The sequence below is a fragment of the Oncorhynchus nerka genome, linkage group LG13 (assembly GCF_034236695.1).
Source record: "Oncorhynchus nerka isolate Pitt River linkage group LG13, Oner_Uvic_2.0, whole genome shotgun sequence".
Taxonomy (NCBI): domain Eukaryota; kingdom Metazoa; phylum Chordata; class Actinopteri; order Salmoniformes; family Salmonidae; genus Oncorhynchus; species Oncorhynchus nerka.
Genome location: NC_088408.1, coordinates 59,320,120 through 59,346,701, shown reverse-complemented (window position 1 = coordinate 59,346,701; position 26,582 = coordinate 59,320,120). Strand labels below are relative to the sequence as shown.

Here is a 26,582-nt window from a genome sequence, read left to right as displayed (position 1 = left end):
TCTACCCGTGAGCAGAGGCTCTAGCAGAGATTTCTATGTGAAACACGCTGTCATCGGGCTAGGCGGGTGGATGCCCCACATGTAGGAGCAGCAATCAACCCAATATCTGAGGACAAAACACCGTTTGTTATGAGTGAATGCGTCGGTGAAAAGCTACACAAACATTGTGGGATCTTATGACATACGCTGGTACTCAGATACAGGCCTGAATAATATCATTGGACGCATGCATAGAAATCGTGGATCATTTGGAAGAAATTGCACTGAAACGATGAGTTGCAGATGGGGGACAGAGCTGTGGGTAAGTAGAACCGCGGAAGCACGACCGAGTGATAGCGGCGCAAATATATTAGTATATGAAACATTTTTTAACTATTGCTTTAATTTGATGGACAACCTTTGATCTGTTCCGATACAAACGACATGTGGATGGCATTGTCTTGCAACAAGGTAGCGAGCTTAAAGCTCCTGCTGCCATGATGCTTCTCTGCGCGTGCATGCAGCCTTTATTATCGGAGGCATAGTGGCCGATTCTATACTGGGTCGCCTGTTAGACGACACGGTCGGCTACCCCATCTGATTTTACAGTCACTAATTTATATAGCGTACTTTTGTTTTTAACCTCAAGATCTATCCCGCCATACAGCCTACGTTAGAAGCAATAGGCTAGTTGTCTTCAATATCCTACCCCATTAGCCTATTACAATCACTAAGCCATTGCAAATGGGGTCCATACTGTGCACGTACAGCTACACAGCGACTCTAGTAACGTTTAATTTGAAACATTGCCCCCGAGAGCGGTGTTGTAGGCTATGCATTTGGGAATGGGTTTCCTCCGTTGTCTGCCTTAATTGACATTATAGCTGAAATAGCTATTAAAGCAAGAACAATGACGAACAGGGCCAGCAGGTTGAACGGATCCTCATACACTACGTTTTTTTTCCGCACATAGAAGGGCCTATTGCAAATATCAGAGAGAGTGACGTCTAAAATAATGCATTAAATATGTGTAACGTCATGGAATTAGTTTTTATTTGGAAATGGAAACAATGCCTATAGTTGAAGAGGGCTGTTTTTAAAAAATGTTATGCCTACAGGTGTGCACAAATAGGCTATGCATTGCAGAGATGCAAACGTAACCCGCCGCCACATATGTTAATTTGAGTTCACAACATATACTATTACACCTCACCAACTGAATGCCAATAGTCTTATTATATTCCCAATGTGCCTCCTGTAGTTTAGGTTGTAGGCCTACATACAATGTGCAGAAGTGTTAGCCCACTGTTGCAACAGACATACTGTTTCAACAAAGACTATTCTAGACTCTATCCCTCTCTAATTGAACCATAATAGCTCATTTCTATACATTTTTCATAAACATTGCCTCTTGGCTGCAAAATAAATTAGGAAGAAAATACACATCAGAGGTGGTGTAACCTGGTCTAGTTACTGGATGTGAGTTTGGGAATTAAATTTAGGATATGGCTTTGTTTTGATCATGTATTCTTATTTTATTCTTAATCTCTTTTCTTATAGGACCAGTTTGACAACTTGGAAAAGCACACCCACTGGGGCATTGAGTTTGTGGAGAGGTATACAAAGTTTGTTAAAGAGAGATCTGAAATTGAAATCAGCTATGCAAAACAAATCAGGTAAGGCTGGGAAAACATTATCCTCTTCACTTCCCATTTTGATATTGTCATGTCTCTCATGGCTGAGGCGTTGCAGTAGGAGAAGCCTACAGTACGACTAAAACATATGTTTCGGTATGTTTTGTCGATTTCAGTAACTTTGATAAAAGACTACAGAGCCTGCATCACCAATGTCATCCAAGTCATGCCACACTCAAGTGCAACGCATGTCATAAGGTGATGCTCACAAGTGACAAAATGATCTCTGGTATCCACATTTTCATATACATTTCAGACATGCATACACCAGAGCAAGAGGGTCCAGTGGTACATGTGTCAGCTGTCTCTCTAGTGTATCACTGCACCGTCTTGTTAAAGAGAATGCCTTCTCAATAACCCCCGGGTTAAACAAAGGTTAAAAAAAATAAAAATGTAATGTATGAATTTCAGCCCACTTCAAAGCAAACTTCTAAATTCAGAGGTGAATGTAACTAGGCCTACCCAAAGGTGGTAGTTTATGTAGCAAGTAGCAACATAGTGAAGTAGATTAATACAGATACATACAGGCCTTCAACTACGTGGAACCGGAAGTGTAAGCCGGGTAGGCAACGCATTACCATGGTTACTAGGTTATCCACAGCAATGACCCACATTCGTTTTCTTCCAATGGTCTTGGGAGCTTCCCACTGTATAATATGGGGGTATTGCCAGACAGTGATAGTCTCTGACAGAGCAGTCCCCGGGGACAGTGGATGAGTTGGATCACTGTCTGCCGTGCACTCACCAAGGAATACACAGCAGCAAATCCCTGCATGCATAATCATCAACCTTGTTTCTGGAGATCATATCAAGAGGTTTTCTGCCTCAGCAATAGTGCAGCGATCAGCTCTGGACTGGATTATTCATTGGGTGTGTTTATCATTGATAATGGCGCCATTTTAAGTTGCATATGAAGTGTTTTGTTAAATTGTGTTTTTTTCATCACCAACCATAATAGATTTCATTTCTCTATATATGTTAGTTGATAGTACAGTTGATGTAGTATATTGATTAAGGCAACCGTAGACTACACAAACCAGACTATGGAACGCACAGATTGGACACTGAATGGAGGAATTAAGCCTTCCAAATGATGCAAAAAGCCCCAAAAGACAAGCAGGTGCTTAAAAAGACTAGAGCAAACAGACAGCTAGGGACTTGTTAGTCATTTTATTTTCAAAGTGTTAACATGAATCTGGGCGTATGGGATTTGTGCCATGTGCTGTGGTGTCAGGATCCAGATTTGTCATGTGGCTGCAAGCAGACAAAAAGAGGCGGCTGGCGCGGCTGGCAATCTGCCTAGCAACACATCAGAATAGATGGTGTGGATCAGAGCACAGGGGGTGGAGGCTACCAGTGGAGGCTACCAGTCAGAGGGGGAGATTGTTTTTACCGCTGTGTCATTATTCTAGCCTCGGTTTCTGCTCACGATAGTCCACTCAGAGGCTGTATAATTACAAATGTAATATTTATCGTTTTTTCTTTCATAAGCGTCATTGTACAGATAGTATGCTGATATTTCAAAGGGGAATCTTGCCGTTATGCTTTCATAGTAAGTGTAGGCTCTATCTCCAGTTGGATGAATCATCCTGAGATTTACATTACAGCTAAGGGATGACTTCCTGATACTGCCCCTCTAATGCTGCTCTTTCTTGTCAAATCACTCTGTTGTTTTTAGAGATGTGTACATATGAGGCCCAGATGCAGAGGTACACGGAAGATTATCCGCCAATCAGCTTGTACTTTTGATAGCCTGTCACTGGGCGTCCCTTTCCCATGAGTACAGAAACATACAATATTTGTGTTTACACATCTCCCTCTGTATTTCTCCACAGCCCCTGATTTACAGTGTACTGTATGTTTTCCACGCCTGTACTGAAATTTGTTCCCATTCCCTAACAGAAACCTCTCAAAAAAATATCAGCCCAAGAAAAACTCAAGAGAGGAAGACGAATACAAGTGAGTGAAATGCATCAAGGATTAATGTTCACCAATATCAGGTTGACCGTGCACATTAATGTGGCTATTATTTTTGTGATGATTGTACAGTCATGTAATTCATATACCATCTCCACTCATTACCGGCTGTTAGTGGGTAAAAATAGCTGTTTTAGATTAACAAGGCTGCACTTTCATGGCTTGCAGCGAAACACTCCATTCTGCCCGGAGAACACTGTATAGCTAAAGCCAAGGGTTTTTCCACAAGGATTGTCTTTTCATCAAGATTTTATCCTTCATAATACCGGGGAACAGTGGGTTAACTGCCTAGTTCAGGGGCAGAACGACAGATTTTTACCTCGTCAGCTCAGGGATTCGATCCAGCAACCTTTCGGTTACTGGCCCAACGCTCTAACCACTAGGCTACTTGCAGTTGTGATTAGAGAAATTAAATGTGAAATAAGTGAGTGTTTTTAAACACGTTTTGTGGTTATTGATATCTCGTCTTGTTACCAGGTATACGTCCTGTCGGGCCTTCCTGATGACCCTGAATGAGCTGAACGACTATGCCGGACAACACGAGGTCATCGCTGAGAATCTCACCACTCATATCATCTGTGAGCTGACACGCTATATCCAGGAGCTGAAAGCAGAGAGGAAATCGGTAAAAAAAAATCCCCTTTCCTGCGCATCGCTCACTTAGTCATGAATTGTACTCTCCCGGATCATGCTCATTGGCGGCTCAAAACTATTTTGAGGCTAGAATACGCAGAGATTATTGATATCACATGATCTGAGCCAAACCAGCCAATCGCTGGTCAACCAGTGGCGGCTCGATGCTTCCAAAAAAATGTTTGAACATTTTTTTTTATCCCCACTCCCAAAAAACAAATCAGCAAATGCAATTGCTGGAACAGATGCAAATATGTCATTGGTGATTGTCATTACTCTGTACCACACAGCCAGGGATCAAGCTGAGAATCTGTTATGATGTTGCTCACAATTGTATGCCGCCACATCCAATACATCCCAGGGATGGAACTGGGTCAAGTATCCAGGTCAATGGATTTGGGAACATGTTGACCCTACTCCCCCCACCAATCCATAGTAGCCTCAACCAGGTCTCTGTCTGGAGCTGGTGGCTGGAACTAATATGATGGGGGTGGAATGTACAACAGCTCTTTTCTCCCCCCCCCCACACACACATAGTTTTGTAAGGCGTTGGTTGTGGCCTTTTGTCTGACAGCATGTCTTTGACGATGGCTCAGCTCAGTGCGAGAAGAGTTAATACCTCTTACTTTTATTAAAAAATGTAAAAATCTGGACTGCCGTTCGTGTCGGATTGTTTTTATTTTCTAACGTGTAGTAAAGGTAGCTTTCATCGATAGCTCACTCCAATGTATGCTTTTTCATTCATTCAATTCCCAACCAGAACATGGTGTAAGTTAAATGAGGTCATGCAACCAGGCATTGAACATAAGCTTTGTACATCACATTAATATTTACTGCTCCTATATTTTGAATTGAACTTAAAACAAAAGCAGAAGTGCCTTTGAGTCTTCATCTGTGAATTCCCTTGAAAGTCGTATTATACGCTATGAACAGCATTGAATCAGTCAAGAATATGCACATCATCAAGTCACAAGTTAGTTTAGTTCTGGCTCAGTAGTTTCACTTTAATGCAAAGGCTAAGTAGTGGATTTTATGCCTTTTTGTTGTGGATATTGTGTGTTTTGTCTAGCTTTATTATTCATCATAAGGAGTATCGTAAGAGCTGCCGTAAGAGATCTACAAGTCTCTTGACTGTCTAGTTATAGATACTAAATTGCTCAGAGGTCAAAACCAGAAATGATTCTACTACTGTTTTAAGTGTTTTAACTTATTTTATTATGTGTTTTTTTCCCCCAGCATTTCCATGATGGCCGCAGAGCTCAGCAACACATTGAGAATTCTTGGAAACAACTGGAATCCGTAAGTGTCCTCCTGACGAGTAGGTTTGAGTAATTGAAGAGATGAACGATATGCGACTGAACCATTCCAACTTGACTTGTGAATTGCCTCTCCTCAGAGTAAACGGAGATTTGAGAGAGACTGCAAGGAGGCGGACCGAGCCCAGCAGTACTTTGACAAGATTGATGCTGACATCAATGTGACCAAAGCAGACGTCGAAAAAGTAAGTTATTGACTGACAATGGGTAGCAGTGTGTGTGGGTGCGTGTGTGTGTGCGTGGGTGGGTGACTGCGAATGCCTTGCCTGTCTCTGTGTGTCTGTGCGTGTGCGTGTGTGTGTAAAAGTGCAGCTACTCTTAGTCACCACTCACCCACTCATTAAGCTGTAAGCATGGTTTGCGTGGCAACAGCTTCACTGACAAGAGAGTGCTGTGGCCCTGTTGGAAGTTGGGTTGGAGCCAAATATGAATCACTGCTGGTAGACAGTGGTACAGTGCTTCATGGAGCTCCAGCTATAGGCTTTTCTCATTGTTCCCTCTAAATGTAATGCCTCAGATGGTAACCAAGCTGTGTTACTGTGCTAGTGTACTGCTGATTCCAAAATCTGTACTATTATTTCAGTATTGATTGCAAAAAAAAGTGATAGTACTTTGACATGTTTATCAGGTATCCGATCTGTCCAATGTACTGTAGAAACAAAGGTAACTCAATGTACAGTAGTGTCAACATGCAACATCTCTGAGCTGAGGAAGATTGATATCAACATTGCCCTAGCTTTCTGCCAGTCGTGAAAGAACTTCCCTAGAATGTTGTTACTTTGATAAGTTTGGTATTTTAGACCTTAAGAGTTTGATGATTTCTTACCCAGACAGTAGTCTAGAGACTGTAATCCATTGTCTAGAGTTAATTAAACAACCACTATTAATCCAGCTAATTTAACACACCACTAACCAAAAATATATGGGACAGATGGGGGGGGGGCAAATGTGCAATGTTACAAATATTTGGCCAAATCACATTTAAGTAACTTCAAACCAGGTCATTGAGTTGATTTCAGTTCATGATATTGCACGGTTGCCTGTATCTGTATAAAGATGCAAAAAGTTTGCAAACCTCCTCAGGCACAATTGACTTCGCGATGTGAAATGCAACCCCCTACTGTACACAAGTCAAGAATCTCATGAAGCTCATATGAACCAAAATAAACCAAATCAAATAACCAAACTCTGGTTGTTTTGGACCGTGTCAGTAAATAGAAAGTGACATATCATTTGGAAGCTACAGCCTTTGTCTGCTTGTAAATAAAACTCAAATCTTACTGCTGACAATGTCATAAGAACCCTCCTCCACCCCTCCATAAAGGGCATAAACAATGCGGTATGGTCATATTCATAGAGTATGCAATGTGGGTCAAGTCACCAAAAATGCAAACATGTAATATGCCTGGAAAGAATACACCCTGACGGTCATTGTACAGCAATGAATTTCCTTGTCGAGCCACTTTACCTTGTACGCATCCTTCACATGGGCCGTGGATCTACTCGTTTACAATAGGAAAAGTGAATGGGAAAAGAAGTTGGAAATGTCCACAACTGTCTGTGTCTTGTTTAAAAAATCTCGGTAACTTGAAAGCCATGATTGCGAGGGTAATTTTAAGATGTCAGGCTTGAAAATCCGTTCAGCGATTCTACCCCAAACCAGACCAAGCGACGTCTTGTGATCTCCTAATGCTATCTAGTAGATGAACTGGCAATCAGAAAGGGGATTTACACCAGTGGATAGGTAGAGACTTCAACTTTCTCCTCATACAGTGCATTAGAAAAGTATTCAGATCCCTTGACGTTTTCCACATTTTGTTACGGTAGAGTCTTATTCTAAAATGGATTCAATTGTTTTTTCCCCTCATCAATCTCCACACAATACCCCATGATGACAAAGAAAAACAAGTTTTTATTTAAAAAATGCAAATTTATTAAAAAATATATATATAAAAAAATATCACATTTACATAATTATTCAGACCCTGTACTCAGTACTTTGTTTAAGCACCTTTGGCAGCGATTACAGCCTTGAGTGTTCTTGGGTATGACTCTACAAGCCTGGCACACCTGTATTTGGGGAGTTTCTCCCATTCTTCTCTGCAGATCCTCTCAAGCTCTGTCAGGTTGGATGGGGAGCTTCGGTGCATAGCTATTTTCAGGTCTCTCCAGAGATGTTCGATTGGGTTCAAATCCGGGCTCTGGCTGGGCCACTCAAGGACATTCAGAGACTTGTCCCAAAGCCAATCCTGTGTTGTCTTGGCTGTGTGCTTAGGGTTGTTGTCCTGTTGGAAGGTGAACTTTTGCCCCAGTCTGAGGTCCTGAACGCTCCGGAGCAGGTTTTCATCAAGAATCTCTCTGTAATTTGCGCCGCTCATCTTTACCTCGATTCTGACTAGTCTCCCAGTCCCTGCCACTGAAAAACATCCCCGCAGCATAATGCTGCCACCACCATGCTTCACCGTAGCATAGGGGTGGTGGTAGGTTTCATCCAGACTTGACACTTAGCATTCAGGCCAAAGAGTTCAAACTTGGTTTCATCAGACCAGATAATCTTGTTTCTCATGGTCTGAGAGTCCTTTAGGTTCCTTTTGGCAATCTCCAAGCGGGCTGTCATGTGCCTTTTACTGAGGAGGGGCTTCTGTCTGGCCACTCTACCATAAAGGCATGATTGGTGGAGTGCTGCAGAGATGGTTGTCCTTCTGGGAGGTTCTCCCATCTCCACAGAGGAGATGGGAGGAGCTCTATCAGAGTGACCATCGGGTTCTTGGTCACCTCCCTGACCAAGGCCCTTTTCCCCCGATTGCTCAGTTTGGCCGAGCGGCCAGCTCTAGGAAGGGTCTTGGTGGTTACAGACTTCTTCCATTTAAGAATGATGGATGCCACTGTGTTCTTAGGGACATTCTGTCACCCTTCGCCAGATCTGTGCCTCGACACAATCCTGTCTCGGAATTCTAAGGACAATTCCTTCGACCTCATGGCTTGTTTTTTTGCTCTGACATGCACTGTCAACTATGGGACCTTGTATAGACAGGTATGTGCCTTTCCAAATCATGTCCAATCAATGCAATATATCACAGGTGGACTCCAATCAAGTTATAGAAACATCTCAAGGATAATCAATGGAAACAGATGCACCTGAGCTCAATTTCGAGTCTCATAGCAGGTCTGAATATTTATGTAAATGTCGTATTTCAGCTTTACATTTTTAATAAATTTGCACAAATTTCTAAACCTGTTTTTGCTTTGTCATTATGAGGTATTATGTGTAGATTAATGAGGTAAAAATTGTATTTAATACATTTTAGAATAAGGCTGTAAAGTAACAAAATGTGTACAAATCTGTAAATTCTTTCCGAATGCACTGTAACCACTATGTTCCTTACAGTTCAAGCCTTTATGCAGTCTAGTAATTTATTCAGTACATAAATAATAATTTAAAAAAAATACTTTCACATAATTAGAACGTCTAAAACCTGTCTGTAGTGCTCTGAAACTAACTCAGTGTTTTTGTTTTCTAACATGTCTTAAAGCGGTGCTCTCTCAAGGTAGGTTTACGAGGTCTGTGAGGATCTGTCTCTGTGTTCAATGTATACCCATAGACATAACATTGTCTGTTTCACTCGGAGCATCATTTCAAATTAAGATCTCCAAAGATCTTCTAAGGCTTGTTATGGTTTGGAATGGGTATTTACAGTAAGAAACTGCTGGGGTCTTTTAGTGTGTACAGGATTTCCAAATGATAATTGAGCGAAGACACATCTAAATATATTCATATGCAGTACCAGTCAAAAGTTTGGACACAATGGTTTTTCTTTATTTCAATGTTTTATTTAATCCCCAGTTTACAATTGGCTCATTCTTCCCCCTCCTCTCCCCTGTAACTATTCCCCAGGTCGTTGCTGCAAATGAGAACGTGTTCTCAGTCAACTTACCTTGTAAAATAACGGATAAATAAATCATTGTCTACATTGTATAATAATAGTGAAGACATAAACGATATAATAACACATATGGAATCATGTAGTAACCAAAACATTGGGAAAATAATCGAAATATATATTTTATATTTGACATTTTGCAAAGTAGCCACCCTTAGCCTTGATGACAGCTTTGCACAATCTTGGCATTTTCTCAAGCAACTTCATGAGGTAGTCACCTGGAATACATTTTTATTAACAGGTGTACTTTGTTAAAAGTTAATTTGAGGAATTTCTGTCCTTCGTAATGAGTTTGAGCCAATCAGTTGGGTTGTGACAAGGTAGCGGTGGTATACAGAAGATAGCCCTATTTGGTAAAAGACCAAGTCCATATTATGGCAAGAACAGCTCAAATAAGCAAAGAGAAATGACAGTCCATCGTTACTTTAAGACATGAAGGTCAGTCAATCTGGAAAATTTCAAGAACTTTTAAAGCTTCTTCAAGTGCAGTCGCAAAAACCATAAAGCGCTATGATGAAACTGGCTCTCATGAGGACCGCCACAGGAATGGAAGACCCAGAGTTCAAGTAACAGCCACATCTCAACATCAACTCTTCAGAGGAGACTACGTGAATCAGGCCTTCATGGTTGATTTACTAGTAAGAAGAAGAAAATTGCTTGGGTGAAGCAACACGAGCAATGGACATTAGACCGGTGGAAATCTGTCCTTTGGTCCAAATTAGAGATTTTTGGTTCCAACCGCCGTGTCTTTGTGAGACGCAGAGTAGGTTAATGGATGATCTCCGGATGTGTGGTTCCGACTGTGAAGCATGGAGGAGGAGGTGTGATGGTGTGCGGATGCTGTGCTGGTGACAATGTCTGTGATTTATTTAGAATTCAAGGCACATTTAACCAGCATGGCTACAACAGCATTCTGCAGCGATATGCCACCCCATCTGGTTTGCGCTTAGTGGGACTAGCATTTGTTTTTCAACAGGACAATGACACAACACACCTCCATGCTGTTTAAGAGATTTAAACAAGAGGGAGAGTGATGGAGTGCTGCATTAGATGACTTGGCCTCCACAATCAACCGACGTCAACCCAATTGAGATGATTTGGGATGAGTCGGACCGCAGAGTGATGGAAAACAGCCAACAAGTGCTCAGCATATGTGGGAACTCCTTCAAGACTGTTGGAAAATCATTCCAGGTGAAGCTGGTTGAGAGAATGCCAAGAGTGTGCCAAGCTGTCATCAAGGCAAAGGGGGCTACTTTGAAGAATCTAAAATCTATATTTATTTGTTTAACACTTTTTGGGTACTACTTGATGCCATATGTGTTATTTCATAGTTTTGATGTCTTCACTCTTATTTTACAATGTAGAAAATAGTCAAAATAAAGAAAAACCCTTGAATGAGTAGGTGTGTCCCAACTTTTGACTCATATTGTATACAGTGCCGTGAAAAAGTATCTGCCCACTTTCAGATTTTTGTCGAATTTTGCATCTTTTTTTACACTGAATGTTATTAGATTTTCAACCAAATCCTAATATTAGATAAAGGGAACCTGAGTGAAAAAATACCACAACATTTGGATACTTATTTCATTTATTTAATAAACAATGCCCCTGTGTGATAAAGTAATTGTACCCTTACACTCAATAACTGGTTTTAACACCTTTTAGCTACAATGACTGCAACCAAACACTTTTTTGTAGTTGTTAAAGAGTCTCTCACGTGGCTGCGGATTAATTTTCTTCCATGCAGTTCTGCATTAACTCAGTGACATTTGTGGGATTTCGAGCCTGAACCGCTCGTTTCAGGCCCTGTCACAACATCTTAGTAAGGTTTAGGTCTGGACTTTGAGTAGGCCTTTCCAAAACATTAAATGTGTTGCTTTTCAGCCATTCTGATGTAGACTTGCTTGTGTGTTTTGGATCAGTGAGGAAAACCAAACACTGCACTCCACGGAAAGAATCTCATACCGACAGCCAAGGTATGGTGGTGGTAGTATGATGCCTTGGGGATGCTTTCCTGTATCAGGACCAGGATGACTTGCCATCATTGAAGGAGCCATGAATTCTGCTCCGTATCAGAGAATTCTAAAGGAGAACGTCAGGCCATCCATCCGTCTGTGAGCTGAAGCGCAGCTGGGTCATGCAGCAAGACAATGATCCAAAACACACAAGCAAGTCTACGTCAGAATGGCTTGAAAGCAACACGTTCAAATTTTTAGAATGGCATTGTAAGCAGGACCTCAAACAAGCAGTTCATGCTTGAAAACCTTCAAATGTCGCTGAGTTAAAGCAGTTCTGCATGGAAGAGTGGGCCAAAATTCCTCCAAAGTGACGTAAGAAACGGATCATGAAATACAGGAAGCATTTGGTTGCAGTCGTTGCAGCTAAAGGTGGTTATTGAGTGTAAGGGGGCAAAAATAGAGAAAATCAGAAAGGAGGCCAATACTTTTTCATGGCGCTGCACACAAATAACAAATATAGACACAAATAAAATGCATAACCGCTGAGATTGTAATCTCTCGTGGACAGATATATACGTAAATATAACTGATACCCTAGAATCTGTCTGGAAGGAGTGGGATGGGTGAGATAACGAGCAGCAGTAGTTCCAGTGTTTGTGTTTTTCATCACAGGTTATTTGCACACATCGCGATTTCAACGGTGTTATCATCTTTGGAATTTTGGAAGAGGAGGGCACATTCGGGCCCCGTAACTTGCAAAGAGAGCAAATGGAGCTCTTCATTATGGTTCCCTTCCTCGTTCTAGCATCTCTTCATCTCTTCTCTTAACATGTATGGAAACAGAATTTATTCGAGCAGCTGACCAATTACATGAGATTTTAGTTCAGGGTTAACCAAGATTATTAAGATTGCAACAAATACTGTTAGGCATACAAAATGTTACCCTTCAGTTTTGTTTGTTTACTTTGAGTCTTGTGTTATGAAGACAGTCTTCAACTGTCTGCTGGAAGCAGCACCTAGATCTTGTCCTGTCAGTGTACAGTGTGTCTCAGTGCTCATACTGTATGTTTGTGGGTTATGTGCATGCAAAATGAGCCCTTTTGTGTTTTTCTTTTGTTCTTGTTGTTGTTTGTTATGGTCGATGTTTCCATCATTTTGTCATTGTAAACATTCAATATGGATTGAGGTGTCGCACTACTTGACACTAACCAATACTTTTGACTTCCCCCACCCCCCAAAAAATGTATTTGTTATAGTTTTGTGAGGAATCATCCGGATGTTGTTATGCGTGTTAACACAAAATGTGCTTTGTTAGAGTTCTGTTGATCTTTGCAGGGTTTACAGTCCCACTTGTTGGTGTGTGAATCGTTAATCCATCTCTGAACCTCCTCTCTGTATACAGGCCAGACAGCAGGCCCAGTTGAAACACCAAGTGGCAGAGGACAGCAAGAATGAATACCTCACCTACCTGCAGAAGTTTAACAAGGAGCAGAATGAACATTATTATAGCCTTATACCTCACATCTTTCAGGTATTTAACCTCACAGTACTAATTGATTGGTTTTATATGCAGTGCCTTCAAAAAGTCACACCCCTTTACTTTTTCCACATTTTGTTGTGTTACAGACTGAATTTAAAATGGATAAAAATGTAAATTTGGTGTCACTGATCTACACACAACACCCCATAATGTCAATGTAGAATTTCTGAAATTCATAAAGAAATTAAAAGCTGAAATGTCTTGAGTCAATAAGTATCCAACCGCTTTGTTATGGCAAGCCTAAATAAGTTCAGGAGTAAAAATGAGCTTAACAAATCACATCATAAGTTGCATGGACTCATTCCGTTTTCAAAAATAGTGGTTAACATGATTTTTGAATGACTACCCCATCTCTGTACCCCACATGTACAATTATCTGTAAGGTCCCTGAATCGAGTAGTGAAATTCAAGCACAGATTCAACCACAAAGACCAGCAGTTTTTTTTATGTATCACAGAAAAAGTGTAGCGATTGGTAGATCCTAACTCAGTTGCCAGAGAGGAAGGAAACCGCTCATGGATTTAACCATGAGGACAATTGTGATTTTAAAACATTTACAGAGTTTAATGGTTGCGATATGAGAACTGAGGATAAATAAACAACAGTGTAGTTACTCCGCAATACTAACTTACATGACAGAGTGAAAAGAAGGAAACCTGTATAGAATAAAAGTATTCCTAAACGTGCATCCTGTTTGCAACAATGCACTTATGTAATACTGCAAAAAATTAATACAAAGTGTTATGTTTGAGCAAATCCGACACAACCCAACATTGCCTACCACTCTTCATATTTTCAAGCATGGTGGGGCTGCATCATGTTATTGGTATACTTGTCATCAGAAAGGACTATAGAGTTTTTAGGATAGAAATAAACTGAATACATCTATAAGCACAGGCAAAATCCTTGTGGAAAACCTGGCCCAGACACTGGGAGACAAATTCACTTTTCAGCAGGACAATAATCTAATACACAAGGCCAAATCTATACTGAAGTTGCATACGAAAACAACATTTAATCTTCGTGAGTGGCCTAGTTACAGTTTCAACATAAATTGCCTTGAACATTTTTGGCAAGACTTGAAGATGGCTGTCTAGCAATGATTGACAACCAACTTCACAAGCTTGAAGACATTTTAAAAGAATATTGGCAAATATACACTGAACAAAAATATAAACGCAACATGTAAATCAGGGATGCACGATACATCAGTAAGCATATCGGAATCGGACGATATTAGCTAAAAATGCCAACATTGGTATCGGCCCATGTCTAGTTTAACACCGATGTGCAAAACCGAAGTCCAAGCTGAGGTGCATATCTATATAAACGTAGGTAAATTAAATATAGCACAACACAGAACAAAAGCCGAATAATACTAAGCATGCCAACAACTTAACAAGTTCAAGTCGAGCAGTCATTTGAAAGAGTATGAACATATCAGCGAGACAACTCAAAGGCAAAATCCATTAACGCCAAGATAATGGAATTCAATCAACCATTCTCTGTCGTGGATGATGTTGGCTTTTGCTAACTGATTTCCTTTTATGAACTGTAACTCAGTAAAATCTTTGAAATGGTAGCATGTTGCATTTATATTTTTGTTCAGTTTAGTACAATCCAGGTGTGCAAAGCTCTTAGAGACGTACCCAGAATGACTCACAGCTGTAATCGCAGTCAAATGGGATTCTGTCATGTAACGACTCAGGGGTGTGAATATCTAAATGACATATTTCTGTATTTCATTTTAAATCAATTTGGAAAAAATTCTAAAAACATGTTTTGCACTTTGTCGTTATGGGGTATTGTGTGTAGATTAGTGAGAAAAATATATTTAATCAATTTTGAATTCAGGCATTAACACAACAAAATGTGTGATAAGTCCATGGGTATGGATGCTTTCTGAAGGCACTGTATTTATACAGTAGCACTTGCATGCACTCAAAGTGCTTCAGGGAGAAAACATTATTTACCAGTACTCACATCCACCCTATTTACAATATAACTGACGTGTATGTGATTAGCAACTCATAATTCTATTTGAAGGTACAGTAATACAACAATGTTTTCTTTGTTGCAGAAAATACAGGAGATGGAGGAGAAAAGGATCGAGAAAGTGGGAGAGTCTATGAAGACTTACGCAGAGGTCAATCGGAAAGTGTTACCTATTGTTAGCAAATGTTTAGATGGCATGACCAATGCAGCAGCATCCATCGAGCCAACAATGGTGAGTAGCCTAGTGCCTGTGCACAACATGGTTCTTGTTATGTACAGTCATTTTACATAGTGACAAACTGTGTGGAACGTGCACAGACAAATCTGTTGTACATTTTTGTGACATTATTTCTATACCAAAGTGTGGAGAGAATGTGATTGCCGTCATCCATTGTTCTATTCGCAGAAGCAGTAAAGGGTTAGCAGCAGCCCATAGGAGGACATAAATTATTCACACCTTCAAAACGCTTACTTTGGCAGTTTTATTAATGGTCTCCACTTTCACATGAATGAGAATTGTTGCTATGCAAAGTCGCATACAGGTGTCATTGGGTGTTTTCACCGATAGTGACAGCGGAGTCACCGATAATGATAGTTTTATCCTATACCGCAAAGGAATCAAGATGTTGGGCATTCATTGACATATGCCTTACTGGTGTTAACAATAAATGCTGTAGTCTGGACTGTATAAAGTGTCTCAGACTAAGAGTGTTGATGTAGAATCAGGTCCCCCTGTCTATTGATTATAACTAAGGTAAAGCTGATCCTAGATCAGCACTCCTACTCTGAGACGCTTTCTGTGGTGGGTTTCAAGAGCCATGCCTTTGCTATAATTGTGTCTTCCTGCGCTTCAAAAGGGGAGTTTAGGTCGATTCCACTTCAGCGGGAGCAGAAAAGATTTGTATGTATCACAAACCATTTTTTTGTAAACCTTGATGAGTGGGAGTTTTAGGCCTTTTTTAGACCTAAACACAACTTGATACATGCTCTAACATATGGCGAGGGCATGTATGTCTAGATTCTGATAATACACATTTTAACATTTTAACATTAATTTATTAACTTCTTGTGTCGAGCAATCCCGTATCCGGGAGCGTAATCATAGCCTCAAGCTCATTAGCATAACGCAACGTTAACTATTCATGAAATTAAATAAATATATTGGCTCACAAGCTTATTAGCCTTTTGTTAACAACACTGTCATCTCAGATTTTTAAAATATGCTTTTCAACCATAGCTACACAAGCATTTGATAGCTAGCATAGCATTAAGCCTAGCATTCAGCAGGCAACATTTTCACAAAAACAAGAAAAGCATTAAAATACAATCATTTACCTTTGAAGAACTTCGGATGTTTTCAATGAGGAGACGCTCAGTTAGATAGCAAATGTTCAGTTTTTCCAAAAATATTATTTGTGTAGGAGAAATCGCTCCGTTTTGTTCATCACGTTTGGCTAAGAAAAAACCCCGAAAATTCAGTCATAATATCGACAGAAACATGGCAAACATTGTTTAGAATCAATGCTCAAGGTCTTTTTCACATATCTATTCGATGATAAGTCATTCGTGGCAGTTGGGTTTCTCCTCTGAAGCAAATTGAAAAATGCACTTAGCTGGAGATTACGCAATAATTGCAACGGAGGACACCAAGCGAGCACCTGGTAAATGTAGTCTCTTATGGTCAATCTTCCAATGATATGCCTACAAATACGTCACAATGCTGCAGACACCTTGGGGAAACGACAGAAAGTGTATGCTCATTCCTTGCGCATTCACAGCCATATAAGGAGACATTGGAACACAGCGCCTTCAAAATCTGGGGCATTTCCTGTTTGAAATTTCATCTTGGTTTCGCCTGTAGCATCAGTTCTGTGGCACTCACAGATAATATCTTTGCAGTTTTGGAAACGTCAGAGTGTTTTCTTTCCAAAGTTGTCAATTATATGCATAGTCGAGCATCTTTTCGTGACAAAATATCTTGTTTAAAACGGGAACGTTTTTTTATCCAAAAATTAAAAGAGTGCCCCCTATATCGAAGAAGTTAAACAAAAATATTAATAGGAATATCTCAAAACTACAATTTTAGATTTTTCTTATTTTTAGACATATTGTTTGCAACAATATACTCTTCAAAACAGATCATAGCCCTCCTTTGGGATTGGACAAATCACCAGCAGAAGGAGTTCATGTTGAATAAAAGAACCTAGACATACTCCTTTAAGACACACTAAAAGGAGTATAATGACACCAAGGTGTTGCCTGTATCATGTACACTTCACAGTCATGTTTAGGTCTTAAAAAGGGCCTAAAATGGCCAATTCCATCATAATGTTGGTTTGTGATGCAAATGTCAAAAGTATTTCAAGTCCCATGAAGTTTCTATGTGAGTATTGCCAGAACAATCTGAGATACCAAAAATATTTCCTGCTCCCGCTGGGGTGGAATCGCCCTTTTGCATGTCGCAGTTTTGACATTGGCTTTCGAGAGGAATACTTCCACTTTAAAGTGCTAATTATTTCCTTCTATTTGGTTCAGTTTGGTGCCTTCAAGCTGAAATACATTTGGTGAATATTCATAATATTCCATCTATTATACATGAATGAAATCACTTCCCCCAACAGGATACCAAGCAGGTGGTGGAATCCTTCAAGTCTGGCTTCGAGCCACCTGGCGACGTAGAAGTTGAGGACTATAGTCTGTCTATGAGGCGGACCGTGTCAGAGTCCAGCTATCTGAACTCGCGGGGGGAGGGCAAGCCCAGCCGCAGCAACAGCAGGGGCAAACTATGGCCTTTCAAGAGAAACAAGGTAAGAACAACACCTTCAGTCCACAATACTGCCCTCTACCTACTGTACTGTAATAGCCAGGGCCAAGTTCGGCAGGGCACCGCGTTGTGGAAGGTTCAGACAGAAATACATGTTGTAGATAGAGCACACGTCTCTCTGACATGAAAAATATGGAATCCTGTCCGCTCTCTTCATGACATTTCTACCTGAAATGTTCCACAATGTGAACTGAACGGGGCACAGGCGTCTGCCTAAACTGGAGAGTGTACATCTTTGTAATATGAAATAAATGCTTGTTTGGTAGCACAATTTATCTAAACATTCAACTCGTGCTCGAGCAGTGTTCTCTCGTCGTCACACAATGACGTGCTCATACCCTGTACATGCTATTTTAATCGCTGCTGTCTTAAGTGTTAGTAACCAGATTCTTTCTGTTGTCCTTCGTTTCATTATTATTATTATTTTAAATCATTTTTGTGTGTTCATTTTCCTAATTTTATTAATTGTTTTGTTCCATACCGCTCCATGACCCTTACCCATAGCTCATGTCTTTGTTAGCTTCCCCACGCCAACCACCTCCTCCCCCCCCTACCTCCCCATCACCCGGTGCCGTGCCCAACGGCCCCCAGTCTCCCCAGCAGCCCAAGGAGCCCCTCTCCCACCGCCTCAATGAGTTCATGACCTCCAAACATAAAATGCAATGTTTAAGGAGTCTGACACGCGGGGTAAGTTGATTTTGTACGGGCAGATTGACTCTTAAGACATTGATGTGGTGACTATGGGCTACTGATAGTGGCTCCTGCTATTGCTCATTCCCTTTGAATGGGATCCGTCCGAGCCTACTACCTGCAGACAATAATTAGAAAATTGTGTGTATTCTGGCACTGTGTTCTTTTCCAATCTACGAATGGTGTGTATTCATTTTGTTCATTGTTTAACATTTGTTCATACTATAGGTGGATAAAATATAATGCTGCCAATGGTGAATGAACTGTTCAGACTGACATGGCGTCTATCTTAATATCCACAACCCTTCATTGCTGCTTGTGCTTGTACAGTTTCATACTTCCGTCTCAAAGTTTCAAACATATGTTGACATTGTGTCTTTTTCGTCCCATTGTCTCCCCTCACTTGGAAAGCTTTCTCTCAAGCTGGTAAGCATGACTGGTTTCCTAACTCTTCAGATGGTTGATGACTATATTGTTTTGTAGTGCACACATTACAGGTACAATCTAGATCACTATAGAGGAAAATTGCTCAGATACGCTCAGATCTCATTGTTGATGATAACTATATGAAGTCAATATAAAGACATTAAAAAAACATATATAAAACAATATAAAGTCACTTCTCCATGGTGTTAGGCTTCTTTAATAGGGTTATGTATGTCTGGGTGTTGATTTGTTTGTTTGGTGGTTTGTTTGTTTGTTTTCCCATAGGGTTCTGGCCCTGAAGATTGTAGTCACCTGCCTCCTGAACAGAGGAGGAAGAAGCTCCAGGCCAAAATCAATGACATCAACAAGGAGCTACAAAAAGAGGTGGATCAGAGGTAGAGTAAATGTGTGAAAGTCCAATTGTGTCTCTATATGAGAAGTTTTAAACTAACCCTGGTCTATTTAAAAACGGATCAACTCTTCAGTATGAATGCCTGTTCATTCGGAATGTGACAAAGCTGTTCCATTTTGTGTGGTAGGGATGCTCTGACTAAAATGAAGGACGTGTACGTAAGGAACCCACACATGGGGGACCCCAACAGCGTGGACCCACGATTAGAGGAGATCGGACAAGATATTGACAAGTTAGAACTGGATTCAAGGAAATATGAAGTAAGTTGAACTGTTACACAAGGTTTATGTCAATGCTGGTTAGATATTTTGTGTTTGTCTAGTGGTAAGTGCTGCCAACTGCAGGCTCCAGACTCAAATCTGGGTTTGAATCCCTTGTCTGACACTTTCACCGCTGTCTTTCCCCTGATCTGTCTCTCTTTCTCATTCCCGATCTCTATCAAAAATATTCCACTAGTTTATGTGCAAATCAAGTATTGTTGAGTCGAAACCTTTTGATGTCTGTCCACAGGCCTGGCTGCTGGAGGTGGAGACAAGGTTAGCAGAAAAGAGTGACCCACACAGACGACAAAGTGGATTGTACGACTCCAACGCTACTACACCTGTCAACAACAACTGTGCACCTGTCAACCGAGAGAGGTAGAACAAATGTGCTCATTACTATAGCTCAGAATCAGTGGACCAGCAAACTGAAAAACCACAACCAAACCTCGCACTAGCTAGCTAACAATGTGTGTCACAACAGAGAACTATACGATTTGACTGAAACTTCTTTGGGGGCTTGTTGCACATGATTTATTATGCTCTAAATAAAACTAACGAGGACTGTCTATTGACTCAACGTATGCTTTTTAACACAGCTCTAAGTGGATTGGTTTATGGATTTGACACACGTCTCACCAGGGCCATATAGGCAACCTTTTACGATATGATATTTGGGTTTGCACATACAATATCCATGTTGTTGGTCTTTAACTGTTTGTCGTCTTTATGCGGTTAGCCCGGACGGCAGCTATACAGAGGATCATAGCACAGAGCATCACCTCAAATCTCGGAGCACCGACTTTGATGATGACTTTGATGACGAGGACCCACTCCCCACTATCGGAACTTGTAAATCGCTCTACCCTTTCGAAGGTACGCCAATGCCCCCTCTGAAAATACGTGTTGTTGTTAGATTGGGGTTTGATGTACTGTTCAGAACATATGTCTCACCTGGTTCAAATAACAGGGAAGGGGTTTCTTCCGTCATGTACAGTTCATGTACAGTTGGGTTAAAACATTTCCCTGCAGGTAAAAAATAAAGTGCTGTAAAGAGGATATGACTCATTGAGGCGTATTCTGAAATTTCACCTATGTATGCCATTTACATACAGTTGAAGTCAGAAGTTTACATACACTTAGGTCATTAAAACAGTTTTTTCATCCACTACACAAATGTCTTGTTAACAAACTATAATTTCGGTTAGGACATCTACTTTGTGCATGACACAAGTAATTTTTCCAACAATTGTTTACAGACAGATTATTTCACTTATAATGCACTGAATCACAAGTCCAGTGGGTCAGAAGTTCACATACACGAAGTTGACTGTGCCTTTCCAACAAGTTGGAAAATGACAGAAAATGATGTCATGGCTTTAGAAGCTTCTGATAGGCTAATTGACATCATTTGAGTCAATTGAAGGTGTACCTGTGGATGTATTTCAAGGCCTACCTTCAAACTCAGTGCCTCTGCTTGACATCATGGGAAAATAATAAAATCAGCCTTGGGAGCAATTTCCAAATGCCTGAAGGTATCACGTTTATCTTCACCATGGGACTACACAGCCGTCATACCACTCAGGAAGAAGACGCGTTCTGTCTCCTAAAGATGAACGTACTTTGGTGCAAAAAGTGCAACTCAATCTCAGAACAACAGCAAAGGGCCTTGTGAAGATGCTGGAGGAAACAGGTGCAAAAGTATCTATATCCACAGTAAAACGAGTCCTATATCAACATAACCTGAAAGTCCACTTAGCAAGGAAGAAGCCATTGCTCCAAAACCGCCATAAAAAAGCCAGACTATGGTTTGCAACTGCACATGGGGACAAAGATTGTACTTTTTGGAGAAATGTCCTCTGGTCTGATGAAACAAAAATAGAACTGTTTGGCCATAATGACCATCATTATGTTTGGAGGAAAAAGGGGAAAGCTTGCAAGCCGAAGAACACCATCCCAATCTTGAAGCACGGGGGTGGCAGCATCATATTGTGGGAGTGCTTTGCTGCAGGAGGGACTGGTGCACTTCACAAAATAGATGGCATCATGAGGGAGAGAAATTATGTGGATATATTGAAGCAACATCTCAAGACATCAGTCAGGAAGTTAAAGCTTGGTTGCAAATGGGTCTTCCAAATGGACAATGACCCCAAGCATACTTCCAAAGTTATGGCAAAATGGCTTAAGGACAACAAAATCAAGGTATTGGAGTGGCCATCACAAAGCCCTGACCTGAATCCTATATACATTTTGTGGGCAAAACTGAAAAAGCGTGTGTGAGCAAGGAGTCCTACCAACCTGACTCAGTTACACCAGCTCTGTCATGAGGAATGGGACAAAATTCACCCAACTTATTGTGGGAAGCTTGTGGAAGGCTAGCCGAAACATTTGACCCAAGTTACACAATTTAAAGTCAATGCTACCAAATACTAATTGAGTGTATGTAAACTTCTGACCCACTGGGAATGTGATGAAATAAATAAAAGCTGACATAAATCATTCTCTGTACTATTATTCTGACATTTCACATTCTTAAAATAAAGTGGTGATCCTAACTGACCTAAAACAGGGAATTTTTACTAGGATTAAATGTCATGAATTATGAAAAACTGAGTTTAAATTTATTTGGCTAAGGTGTATGTAAACTTCCGACTTCAACTGTAGGTTATTGCTAGATGATTACAAACAAACTTGGTGCAGCATAGGCTTTTTGTGAACGTAATATTTTAACAACTGTAAAATAACAATGACTCTGCGTTTTACTTTCTTGTCTCTCCTTCTCAGGTCAGAACGAAGGCACCATTTCCATGGCCGAGGGGGAGCTGCTGTATGTCATCGAGGAGGATAAGGGTGACGGGTGGACGCGGGTGCGCAGGAACGAGGATGAAGAGGGATACGTTCCCACATCTTACATCAAGGTCTTTTTCGACACAAATGCCAAAGGTGCTATGACATACATATAATTGTCATTTTATGAGATGGGCAATGGGTGGACAAACATATACAAAAATCTCTTTGACATTTCAACCCCCCTGAAGTTTCCGAATATCCAAGAATCATTTTGGAGACGGAACTCGCAGAACAACGGACTGTATTTACATTTGTACTTGTGCTTTTTACCTTCTACCATCTGGCACCCGTTCAAACTCATTTTGGAGAAGTCTTTGTTTGTGTGTATGAACAGGTGTGGATGTGATAAGTTGTCAGAACCAACTCGACACCGCTGTTGATATCAGCTACACCTTGCTTCTAGCACTAATAGTAATAACCAAATGTCAATTTCTTGATTTATTTGACCAACAAATTTAGATATGTACAGTAAGGCTTCTCATATTAGAAAGCATTGCATCTAAACATATCAATTCCTCTTTGGAATAGCTATTATTGCATGCCTAAAGACAGACTCATGGTATGCAGGTTATGCTCTTCCAGCCTCCACTGCGTTGCATGCACAGTACATAGTATATCTGCGCTTGAACAGCGACCATCATTGCTGTAAGCTTGCGAAGCAGAGAGGCAAACTAAATCAGTTGTTGCATGTGGACATGTTTCAAAGTATCAAAGAGAGGACATGACTTTTTACACAGTAAAGCAAAAAAAAACAATGTGATAGTTAGAAAAGGACACTGCTTGCACGTTGTCTTGATTAGCAATAGTACGACATACGAGTGTATTCCCTTCTACAAGCTGTTGGCCCTCCTCCAAAATCTGACAAAGGGGCTTCATTGAAGGGCCTAAACTACTGAATGTCGCGCTAAGTTTACAGCTGTGTTCTCGACAGATAGACAGTCATTTCATTCTGAGACGCATGGTGATTCACCCGCCATTCCATCATTGGCATGATATTGATTTATTGTTTTATAATGATCAATCTATCCCTGCTTTATTTGATACTGAGTTGTTCTGCATGCTTGAACCAATTGATAAGACAAATTAAGTCAAATCAGATGAGCATAGTATTGTAACCAGGTAGTATTTCTGTTTTGAAAATGATTAACATGTAACCTCGGGTTTTCTGTCTTTAATTTGCCATTGACGTTCAGAATCACGCTCTCGAGCAGCATAGACTCGACTGTATGCACACGTAATCTGCCAGGATGATTGTCAGAATGTGAAGGAATGTCATGGGTTTACTTTCGCTTCTCTTAATGCATCACCACTAACATGTCTTGTGTGATTTTTGTTTGTTTGTTTGCTTTTTTGTTTGCTTTTTTCTTATTGCAGATTCCTAAAAGTCTTTGGCTCGCACAGGGATGGCAGGGCACAGGTCCTTGCGAAAAAGCGCCCTCCTCTTAAAACTGTAGTCAGAGAGACGACAGACTAAAGGGACAAAGTTGCGAGGCAGTCCAATTTGCGACCCAGTACAGAAATCCATTGCGGGTTTCTATTGAATGGATCAAAAACAACACACATTGCGGGGCAACCACCATTTCTAGTCATTTTCCTCTTGATTGTTTCTGCAAGCTTGCTTCTTGTTTTTCTAACTGGAGATAATTATCATGTTGTGGGCTGCTTGCTGTTCTACTGTACCTTGGCCCCCAGGGGCGGTACTTGTTTCAGGGGAGAGGAGTCTGAGACAGCCTTGTTACACATTGGTGGCTATTCTAAACCTGCATTTCAATCTATCGTCACAACAAACTCTACACCGTAGGAAAATACTTATGGAAAATACCGCTACACTTTGGCTGAAATTCCATTGGTTAATTCCCATGGTGAAGGGAAAAAAAAAGCCATTGTGTCTGCGTCACGAAAAAGCATGTTCACAGTAATGTCAATCAGACAAAACGGAAGAAAACAAAGCTCATTATAAGGATATATTTTTCTTGGCACTGGAGCGATGTTGCTGCTTCTCCAGTTGGATTCAACACAGTAAACGCCTCACAATTACTGTACACACCCATGTATGTATTTTGAGGTATATAGATTATATACTGATCACACATAAATTACACTGATTGTTGGCTTGAAACACATCTGCACAAATTTGTTGAGCACCAATTTGACTTTTAGTTGAAGTGCATTGTGTAATCGCCTGACTGGAGCACTCAGTGCAGGTTTACAGGTTGGCATACAATCTGAACGAAGATCTCACTCCTTTGCTCTCTCCTATTGTCTTGCAATACGCACATGAGTGACAGCTCCTCTCTCTGGCTACACCCCCACACAGGCAGTAGCCATGGTGATTGTCGCACAACTCTCTTTCTCCGTCTCTCACCCTTCTCTCTGTTCTTTTCTCTCTTTTTCTGGCTACTTGTGGTGGAGGTAGCTACTCTTCGGTTGGCGCTGTGTTTCTCTACGCATGCATGCTTGCCCTGTCTTCTTGCCTGTGCCAGTCCTGCGGGGGGGGGGGTCTCTATTACGTTAACTCATCATTTGTGGTGTGTTATCTTCTTTCCTTCTTACCCTGTGTTTGTGCCTGTGGTTTTGTGATTCTATATTTTGGGGGGTATTATTATTTTGTCAATGCATGACCACTTTGCTTTCCCCTCGAATTCTTGATATGTCCATGCCGTTTCTCTTCCGGAGAGACACTGACAGTTTCATATCTCTCTTCTGTTTTTTTAAAAAACGTTTTAATGCTTCTTTTAACTGAGGTTAATCTGGGAGCGGCTTCTCTTTACATTAGCTGGTTACCAACTCAAACTGACAAATTGAGGTATTCGTACGTCCATTGATAAAGAGATGCAGTACATACATATTAGCGAACTGAAGTCTCAGTGTATTCTGTAAGTATTTTGTGCTTTGAATTCACTGTGTACTGTTCCTTTGAAAACGTACCTGTATACTGTATATAACTGGTGTGAAAGCAAAGTTTGTTTCTTGACCGTTGACAGTAATGATGTAATTATACTCTGGTGTGTGTGATATGTGATAACTATATGCTAAAGCTTGGAATCGTGTCTTCATTTTTCATTTATTTTATAGTAAAATAATGCCTGTTTATTTCTTTTGAGAAGAACAATACCTCTTTGTTATTGTTGGGCTTTGTTTCTCCTGGAAATGTTATCTGAAGTCTAATATACCATGTTGGAGTTTGGAAATAAATTTAAATATGAAGTAGGGGAAAAAGGGACGTGTTACTGTCGAAAAGCATACAACGGCTGCGGTAGTGATGTTTTGCTGACATACAGTAAGTGCACTGTGAGGTTCTGCAGACTAAATGATGAATGTTACAGATGCATACATTACCATCACATCTTTCTGTCATTACAACTCGTTCTAACACTTCAGCCCACTAGATGGCATATTTGTCACAGCAAATTCTTCTGAGTTGCTGGTGTTTTCCTTGCGAGAGAGTGTGTGCTCAATTGCCTGCTTACGTTCTTGCTTCATTATTTCGCCACCCCAAAAAAACTAATTTGCTAAACATGCACATCACATACTGTACAGTTAGTACAGTATCTTATGACTGATACGCGGATAGTTCTCATGTGTCAATTCTCTCGTTGGATACTATTTTCACACTATTATGGCTGAACCATACTGTGCTGGCTTGGATATTTAGTTTTCACATTTGTATTTGTTTTATTATGGGTCCCCATTAACTGCTGCCAAGGCAGCAGCTACTCTTCCTTGGGTCCAGCCAAATTAAGGCAGTTATACAGTATACAATTAAAAACATGACATTACATTTCACAAAAGATAAAGTGTGTGCCCTCAGGCCCCTACTCTACTACCACATATCTACAACACAAAATCCATGTGTGTGTGTGTATGTTATCACATTGGTCAGTAATTAGTTCAGCAGGTGACAACTGCTAGGCCACGATAAAGTTAGGAACTTCTTACATCACTTCCTTCATTTGTTCTCGATTAGATTTGAATGTTTGGGAATGCAATGGGCTTCAGGAATGGGAGCAGAGTAATTCAAAACAAGTTTAGTAACTCATGCTTTAGCCAGCAGCCCTGGCGTTCTGTTTGTGTGTGAGAATTGGGT

At 40.6% G+C, this 26,582-nt stretch overlaps 1 protein-coding gene across 2 annotated transcripts; it reads left to right on the top strand.

Annotated features, from left to right (window-relative positions):
* LOC115139742 (formin-binding protein 1-like) lies at positions 1–25,817 on the top strand. 2 transcript variants are annotated; one of them, XM_029677470.2, is made up of 18 exons: positions 1–301; positions 1,540–1,655; positions 3,576–3,632; positions 4,128–4,275; positions 5,520–5,582; positions 5,680–5,784; positions 9,133–9,147; positions 12,901–13,029; positions 15,119–15,265; positions 17,655–17,840; positions 18,362–18,544; positions 18,959–18,973; positions 19,259–19,368; positions 19,513–19,645; positions 19,896–20,023; positions 20,385–20,521; positions 22,430–22,588; positions 23,870–25,817. In XM_029677470.2, exons 1-18 carry the CDS (start codon positions 227–229, stop codon positions 23,875–23,877), a joined length of 1,914 nt encoding a protein of 637 aa, XP_029533330.1. In that variant the 5' UTR covers positions 1–226; the 3' UTR covers positions 23,878–25,817. The 2 variants fall into 2 exon arrangements, with proteins under 2 accessions (XP_029533330.1, XP_029533329.1); XM_029677469.2 differs by having other exon boundaries at positions 22,430–25,817.
* The last annotated feature ends 765 nt before the right edge of the window (positions 25,818–26,582 follow it).